This window comes from Sapajus apella, unplaced genomic scaffold, assembly GCF_009761245.1.
Source record: "Sapajus apella isolate SASKATOON/1434 unplaced genomic scaffold, GSC_monkey_1.0 scaffold173, whole genome shotgun sequence".
In the NCBI taxonomy this organism is placed as follows: domain Eukaryota; kingdom Metazoa; phylum Chordata; class Mammalia; order Primates; family Cebidae; genus Sapajus; species Sapajus apella.
In genome coordinates this window covers 1,187,394-1,196,108 of record NW_022437113.1, presented here as the reverse complement: position 1 = coordinate 1,196,108, position 8,715 = coordinate 1,187,394, and the positions used below count along the sequence as shown (strand labels likewise).

The 8,715-nt window shown below is 50.3% G+C and overlaps 1 protein-coding gene across 1 annotated transcript in view; it reads left to right on the top strand.

The window, feature by feature from the left end:
* SLC5A5 (solute carrier family 5 member 5) overlaps window positions 1-8,715 on the top strand; it is a 20,354-nt gene that overhangs the window by 10,552 nt on the left and 1,087 nt on the right. Inside the window, exons 11-14 of the mRNA XM_032267878.1 lie at window positions 827-913; window positions 997-1,193; window positions 3,161-3,285; window positions 5,652-5,767. Of these exons, the coding sequence (XP_032123769.1) occupies window positions 827-913; window positions 997-1,193; window positions 3,161-3,285; window positions 5,652-5,767 (525 nt within the window). The remainder of the gene's footprint in view (window positions 1-826; window positions 914-996; window positions 1,194-3,160; window positions 3,286-5,651; window positions 5,768-8,715) is intronic.

Sequence of the window (8,715 nt, the reverse complement as noted above, 5' to 3'; positions counted from 1 at the left end):
TACCCAGGCTGGAGTGCAATGGCGCGATCTCGGCTCACCGCAACCTCTGCCTCCTGGGTTCAGGCAATTCTCCTGCCTCAGCCTCCTGAGTAGCTGGGATTACAGGCACGTGCCACCATGCCCAGCTAATTTTTTGTAGTTTTTAGTAGAGACGGGGTTTCACCATGTTGACCAGGATGGTCTCGATCTCTTGACCTCGTGATCCACCCGCCTCGGCCTCCCAAAGTGCTGGGATTACAGGCTTGAGCCACCGCGCCCGGCAAAACTTTTTTTTAAGAGACAGGGTCTCACTTTGTACCTAGGCTAGTCTTGAACTCCTGGCCTCAAGTGACCTGCTGCCTCAGCCTTCCAAGTCGCTGAGATTAAGAACTAAGTTCTGTTTGATTCCAGAGGCTATCAGGTCACTTTTTTGCAGCCCGCTGGCTTGGGCTAGGGGAATTGGGAGGTGGTGGGTGCTGGCCTGGAGGCAGAAAGGGCCTCCCTACGGACGTTGCAGTGAGCCGAGATCGTGCCAGTGCACTCCAGCCTGGGCAGCAAGCAGAGGGAGACAGTCTCAATTAAAAAAAAAAGAAGAAGAAAAAGAAAGGGCTCCCTGGCTTAGGGGTGGGATTGCCACCCCCAAGAAAGAATCAGTATCTTTGCCTCCACTCCAGGGGAGAGAGGCAGGAAGGGGGGCGGAGGTTATCTCCCCTTTAGGGAAACTGAGGCACAGAGGAGTCCTTGGGACCCACAGTGGAGTTGAGGTCTCGCTTTCCCAGCGGGTAAACTGAGGCCCGGAGGAGTGGGAGGGCTCCGCCCTCAGCCCCACTCCCACCTACCCTCCCAGGGCTCCTTCACGGTCATGGGAGTCATCAGCGGCCCCCTCCTCGGAGCCTTCATCTTGGGAATGTTCCTGCCCGCCTGTAACACCTCGGTGAGTGGGGGCAGTGCGAGGGGCGGGGAGGGGGCGTGGCCGAACAGGCCCCGCCCTTCCCCTGACGCCGGCTCCGCCCCCAGGGCGTCCTCTCGGGACTGGCCGCGGGCTTGACGCTGTCGCTGTGGGTGGCCCTGGGCGCCACCCTGTACCCACCTAGCGAGCAGACCATGAGGGTCCTGCCGTCGTCGGCTGCCCGCTGCGTGGCTCTCTCAGCCAACGCCTCTGGCCTCCTGGACCCGTCTCGCCTCCCTGCTAACGACTCCAGCAGGGCCCCCAGGTGAGTCGACTTGGTAGTGGGGACGCAAGCCTGGGATGGTGTGATCTTCAAGGGAAACTTAAATGCCCTGCACTCTGCATAAGAAGCCTGATTAGTAAAATGCATTCCTGGTGGAGGGAATTGAAGGTGCAAAGGCCCTGAGGCCACATTCAGTTTAGTCCCAGTCCAGCTACACTGAGGTTAGGGTGCATTTAATGGGAGAGATGGGTAGGAGCCATCTGCAGCCAGGGGAAGTTCGTACGTTTTTTAGACGGAGTTTTGCTCTTGTTGCCCAGGCTGGAGTGTGATGGCGAGATCTCGGCTCACTGCAACCTCCACCTCCCAGGTTCAAGCGATTCTCCTGCCTCAGCCTCCTGAGTAGCCGGGATTACAGGCATGTGCCACCACGCCCAGCTAATTTTCTATTTTTAGTGGAGACGGGGGTTTCTCCATGTGGGTCAGGCTGGTCTCGAACTCCCGACCTCAAGTGATCCGCCCACCTCAGCCTCTCAAAGTGCTGGGATTACAGGCCTGAGCCACCATGTGTGGCCTATGCTTAACTTTTTGAGGAACTACCAGACTGTTTTCCACAGCGGCTTCATCATTTTATATTCCCACCAGCAACTTCCACGTCCTCGCCAATACTCCTTTTTCTCCACCCTAGTGGGTGTGAAGTGACACCACCGTGGTATCACAAATGATTTGCATTTCCCTGATGTGTAAGGATGTTGAGCATCTTTTCATGTGTGTATTGGCCATTGGTGTATCTTCTTTGGATAAATGTCTATTTGTACCTTTGCCCATCCAGCCTGGGCAACACAGAAATACCCCATCTCTACAAAAATAAAAATGAAAAACGTAGCTGAGCGTGGTGGTGCACACTTGTAGTCTCAGCTACTCAGGAGGCTGAGGCAGGAGGATCTCTTGAGCCTGGGAGGCTGAGGCTGCAGTGAGGCGTGATCCCACCACTGCACTCCAACCGGGACAACAGCAAGACCCGGTCTCAAACTAAAAAAAAAAAAAAAAAAAAAAAATGCCATTTGCCCAGTTTTAAATTAAATGATTTGTCTTTTTATTGTTGAGAGTTATAATTTATATATTTTTATACCTTTATATATTCTGGGTACAAGCCCCTGTCAGATATATAATTTGCATGTGATATTTTCTCCCATTTTGTAGGTTGTCTTCATTCTCTCGATAGAATCCTTTGATCTTTGATGCACAGAAATTTTTAAAGTGTGTGCACGTGTGTGTGTGTGTGTGTGTGTGTTATGGAGTCTCACTCTGTTGCGTAGGCTGGAGTGCAGTGATGCGATCTCAGTTCACTGCAACCTCCACCACCCAGGTTCAAGGGATTCTCCCACTTTAGCCTCCTGAGTAGCTGGGACTACAGGTGTGCACCACCATGCCAAGCTAATTTTTGTGTTTTTAGTAGAGATGGGGTTTCACCATGTTGGCCAGGCTGGTTTCAAACTCCTGACATCAGGTGGTCCACCTGCCTTGACCTCCCAAAGTGTTGGGATTACAGTCATGAGCCACCGCACCCAGCCAGAAATTTTTAATTTTTGATGAAGTCCAATTTATTTATTTTTTTCTTGGTGGGCTTTTGCTTTTGATCATATCTAAGAAACAATTGCAGTCATGAAGATTCCCCCCTATGTCTTCTTCTGAGAGTTTAATTTGGTTTGATTTTGAGGGTGACAGGGAGCCACAGAGGGTGATGGGCAGCAGCAGGAGGTGTTCTGAGTTACATTTTAGTAATGCGCCCTCTGGCTGTGTGTGGAGGACGACATCTGGGGTGGGGATGGGATACCTGGAGGGAAGGACCATTGGCTACTGCACAGGTCTGGGCAGACAGCAATGGAGGTGTGTGCTAGGCCATAGCAATTGGGGGAAGGGAGTAGGGAGTGAGGTGGGAGCAGCTTTTGAGTGCAGACAGGGAATAAAGGAGGAGGAGGAGGTTCAACTCTGTCTCTCCCAACCCCCAGCTCAGGAATGGACGCCAGCCGACCCGCCTTAGCTGACAGCTTCTATGCCATCTCCTATCTCTATTATGGTGCCCTGGGCACACTGACCACTGTGCTATGTGGAGCCCTCATCAGCTGCCTGACAGGTAGGCAGATAGAGCCTGTGGGCTTAGAAGTCACCCCATTCATCTCTCTGCCGCAAGGCTCCACCCAGCAGGGAGGGGAGAAGGGATACTCCCATTGGCCGAGCTACCACTGCGTGCTGTACACATTTGCATGTTATTATTATTGTTAGGTTTTAGACGGAGTTTTGTTCTTGTTGCCCAGGCTGGAGTGCAATGGCACGATCTTGACTCATCACAACCTCCACCTTCCAAGTTCAAGAGATTCTCATGTCTCAGCCTCCTGAGTAGCTGGGATTACGAGTGTGCACCACCACGCCCAGCTAATTTTGGATTTTTAGAAGAGATAGAGTTTTGCCATGTGTGTCGAACTCCTGGGCTCAAGTGGTCTGCTCACCTCGGCCGCCCAAAGTTCTGAGATCAGAGACGTCAGCCACCGCACCTGGGCTGCACCCTATATTTTTAAAAAGGAAAAAAAAAGTGTGTGTGTGTGTGTGTGTGTGTGTGTGTGTGTGTGTACATATATATATACACTTTTCCTTGATGTAGATATACATACATAAATTATAAATATATATATAAATTATAAATATATACATAAAAGAAATTTTATATTTATGTATTATAACTATATATATACGTGTGTGTGTGTGTGTGTGTATGTGTGTGTGTGTGTATATATTTTTTCTTTTAAGAGATGGAGTCAGCTGGGCGTGGTGGCTCACGCCTGTAATCTCAGCACTTTGGGAGGCCGAGGCAGGTGGATCACCTGAGGTCAGGAGTTCAAGACCAGCTGGCCAACATGGTGAAACCCTGTCTCTACTAAAAATACAAAAAAAAAATTAGCTGGGTATGGTGGCTGGCCCCTGTAATCCCAGCTACTTGGGAGGCTGAGGTAAGAGAATTGCTTGATCCCGGGAGGTGGAGGTTTCAGTGAGACGAAATTGGGTCACCGCATTCCACCCTGGGCAATAGAGTGAGACTGCATCTCAAAACAAAAACAAAAACAAAAACAAAACAGCTCTCACTCTGTTACCCAGGCGGGAGTGCAGTGGCACGACCATGGCTCACTGCAACCTTCAACTCCTGAGCTGAAAGCAATCCTCCCACCTCATCCTCTGAGTAGCTGAGACTACAGGCGCGCGCCAATATGCCAGGCTCACATTTACATCCTTTAAAGCTATGTCGCTTTCTTGACAACCCTCCACCTGTCAGAGCTTGCCCTGCTTTGCAGAGGCAGAAACTTGAGGCATCGCCTCCAACTTCTATCTCCCACAAGATTAAGTCCTCAGCAGAGGATGCGGGATGGGGCGGGCGGCGCTATCCCTGGTGCTGAAATATCTTCTCCTAAGGCTGCCAGTGACTCCACACTTCTTAGGGAATTCTAAATTCCACGGAAAAGTAGAAGGAGACAAAGAGGGGGAATCAGCAGTGATAGCAGTACCTGCTCACACTTCTTGAGTCTCAGACTTCACATTCATCAGGACTTTATCCAGTCGTCCTCTGTGCTGGGTGCTATTTTAGGCACTGGGGATACAGCAGTGAAAGGAATCCTGTCAGGCTGGACCCTCCCTGCCATCCATTAATGTCTTTGTTGTTTTGTTTTGTTTTTTGAGATGCAGTTTCACTCTTGTCTCCCAGGATGGAGTGCAACGGCGCAATCTTGGCTCATGCAACCTCTGCCTCCCGAGTTCAAGCGATTCTCCTGCCTCAGCCTCCCAAGTAGCTGGGATTACAGGCGCCCACCAACACACCTGGCTAATTTTTGTACTTTTAGTAGAAATGGAGTTTCACCATGTTGGCCAGGCTGGTCTCGAACTCCTGACCTCAAGTGATCCCCCATATCGGCCTTCAAAAGTGCTGGGTTTACAGATGTGAGCCACTGTGCCCAACCTCCAGTGTTCTTGTTTACTTTGTTTTGTTTTTGAAACAGGGTCTCTGTCACCAGGCTGAAGTGCACAATGACAGCTCACTGCAGCCTCAACCTCTTGGGCTCAAGCGATCCTCCTGCCTCAGCTTCCCAAGTAGCTGAGACTAGAGCCACATGCCACTATGCCTGGCTAATTTTTTTAAATATTTTGTAGAGATGGGGTCTCGCTATGTTGCCTAGGCTGGTCTCCAACTACTGGGCAACTCCAAGCACCTTAAACACCCAATGTGCGATTATAGATGTGAGCCACTGTGCCAGGCCTCACTGATGTTTTATTACAACTTCACTGTGTAGATGAGGAAATTGAAGCTCAGAGGCTTGCCAGGGTCCCTCAGCGGGACTGGAGCCTATTAGACTTCAGAGTCCAGAGATCTCCTTTTTCCTTCTCAGGGTCTGGTCTCCAACCCCCATCACCCCTTCATTCAATGCCTGGATTTCTCCATTTCTCCCCGCCTCTCAGGCCCTACCAAGCGCAGTGCCCTGGCCCCGGGATTGTTATGGTGGGACCTTGCACAGCAGACAGCATCAGTGGCCCCCAAGGAAGAAGTGGCCATCTTGGATGACAGCTTGGTCAAGGTCAGTCTTAGGCTGGGTTCTCAGAGCTAGAGGCAGCCAAGTGGCTTTGGGGCATCACCATAGCTCAAGGGAGGGATGTGGTGTCTCTTTATCTCTCATTCTTTCTAGTCAAAAGACTCTGCTGGGAGCTGATTCATCTTTTTTTTTTTTTTTTTTTTTTTTTTTTTTTTTTTTGAGACAGAGTCTCACTCTGTCACCCAGGCTGGAGTGCAGTGGCATGATCTCAGCTCACTGCAACCTCTACCTCCTGGGTTCAAGCAATTCTCCTGCCTCAGCCTCCCAAGTAGCTGGAATTATAGGCACTTGCCACCACGCCCGCCTATTTTTTTGTATTTTTAGTAGAGACAGGATTTCACCATGTTGGCTAGGCTAGTCTCGAACACCTGACGTCAGGTGATCTGCCCACCTTGGCCTCCCAAAGTGCGGGGATTACAGGTGTGAGCCACTGCACCCAGCCGGGAGCTGATTCATCTTCAAGAGTTTTTATTATCTCCCTTCACAAGGACCGAACAGAGCTTAATACTATTCCTTTTTGTTTGTTTTTGAGACAGAGTCTCGCTCTGTTGCCCCGGCTGGAGTGCAGTGGTGCAATCTCGGCTCACTGCAACCTCCACCTCTTGGGTTCAGCCAGTTCTCCTGCCTCAGCCTCCTGAGGAGCTGGTATCACAGGTGCGTGCCACCACATCCAGCTAGTTTTTGTATTTTTAGTTACAGACGGGGTTTCACCATGTTGCCCAGGATGGTCTCAAACTCCTGATCTCAAATGATGCACCCGTCTTGGACTCCCAAAGTGCTGGGATGGCAGGGGTTAACCACTGCACCCGGCCTCATCTTCAAGTTTTCATTACCTCACTTCATAAGGACTGAACAAAGTTTAATACTATTCCTTTTTGTGGTTATCTGTTTTGACAGTGACTTCCAGTCTTTGGCAGGTGAAACTGGTATGCCGTTAGGGTATTGATGTAAAGTCTCTTCTTAAAATAAAATTACTTAATTCAAAAGTGAGTCAACTTGGGGGAAATATCTTACATAAGAAACACAACAGATGGTCGACCGATTTTGGCTAAAGCTGCGTGGTTGCCTTGTGAATTCCCAGAGTTTGGAAAAGGCTGTCCCTGGGGGACCTGATCCCAGGCCTTCCCCCTGTTTTGGATTCCCTGTTCCATTCTCTCATTTATTGAGCACCTGCTATGTACCCAGTCCTGCTCTGGGCTGGGGTCTGAGCCCCTCACCCTGCCCTCATCTAGCAGGGGCCGGTGAAAACTAAAAAGAGAAACATGTGGGATCTTAAGGTTTTTGTTTGTTTGTTTTCTTATTGTACTTTAGGTTCTGGGGTACGTGTGCAGATCATGCAGGATTGTTGCATAGGCACACACATGGCAATGTGGTTTGCTGCCTCCATCCCCCATCACCTACATCTGGCATTTCTCCCCACGTTAGGTCTTTTTGTTTTTTTCCTTTTTGTGTAGAACGGGGTCTCGCTATATTGCCCAGGCAGGTCTCGGACTCCTGGGCTCAAGCTATCCTCCCACCTCTGCCTCCCTAAGAGCTGGGATTACAGGCGTGAGCCACAGCGCCCGGCTTTTTTTTTTTTTTTTTTTTTTTTTTTGAGATGGAGTCTCACTCTATCACCCAGGCTGGAGTGCAATGGCGCAACCTTGGCTCACTGCAACCTCCGCCTCCCGGGTTCAAGCAATTCTCCTGCCTCAGCTTCCCAAGTAGCTGGGATTATAGGCATCTACCACCACGCCCGGCTAATTATTGTATTTTTAGTAGAGATGGGGTTTCATCATCTTGGCCAAGCTGGCCTTGAACTTCTGACCTCATGATCCACCTGCCTCAGCCTCCCAAAGTGCTGGGATTACAGGCGTGAGCCACCATGCCTGGCACATGTAGGATCCTAGCATGTGATAAGTATTCAAAAGCTAATAAAACCGGATGCCGTCAGACCGGGCATGGTGGCTCATGCCTATAATCCCAGCACTTTGGGAGGTCGAGGTGGGCAGATCGCTTGAGGCCACAAGTTCGAGACCTACCTAACATGGCAAAACCCCGTCTCTACTAAAAATACAAAAATTACCTGGATATGGTGGCATGTGCCTGTAATCCCAGCTACTCAGGAGGCTGAGGCAGGAGAATTGAATACTTGAACCCAGGAGGCAGAGGTTATAGTGAGCTGAGATTGTGCCACTGCATTCCAGCCTGGGTGACAGAGTGAGATTTCCTCAAAAAGGAGGGAAGGAGGGAAGAAGGGTGGGAGGGAAGGATGGAGGGAGGGAGGGAGGGAGGCAGGGAAGGAAGGAAGGAAGGAAGGAAGGAAGGAAGGAAGGAAGGAAGGAAGGAAGGAGGGAAGGAAGGAAGGAGGGAAGGAGAAAGAAAACTAAAGAGAAACATGTAGGTGGCACAGCAGGAGTGATTTAAAGAAAAAAAAAAGAGAGACATGTAGGGTCTCAGCATGATAAGCATTTAAAGGACAATGAAACCGGGTACTGTGATGGGGAGTAACTTTAGCCAGGGAGGTCAGGGGTGGCCTCTTGGGAGAGGTGACATTGATTGATCCTGAGTTTGGAGAAGGAACCTGCCACAGACCGGAACAGGTCTGACTGAAAAGGGGATTGGGGAGGGGAGGGGTTTGGCTGAAGGGCTTTAAAGCTCCCTACAGCTGTCCTGGAGAAGTATTTATCTTTTTTCCCCCCCTCTCCTCCCCTCCCCTGCCTTCCCCCCCATCCCTTCCCTCCCCTTCCCTCCCCTGCCTTCGCCCCTCCCCTCCCTTCCCTTCTCTACCCTCCCCCCTTCCCCTCCCCTCCCCACTCCTCCCTGCCCCCTCCCCTGGAGAAGTATTTATCTTTTCCCTCCCCTCTCCTCCCCTCCTCTCCCCTCCTCCTTTTCTTTTCTTTCTTTCTCTCTTTTTCTCTCTCTTTTCTTTTTGTTTTTTTTTTGTTCTTTAT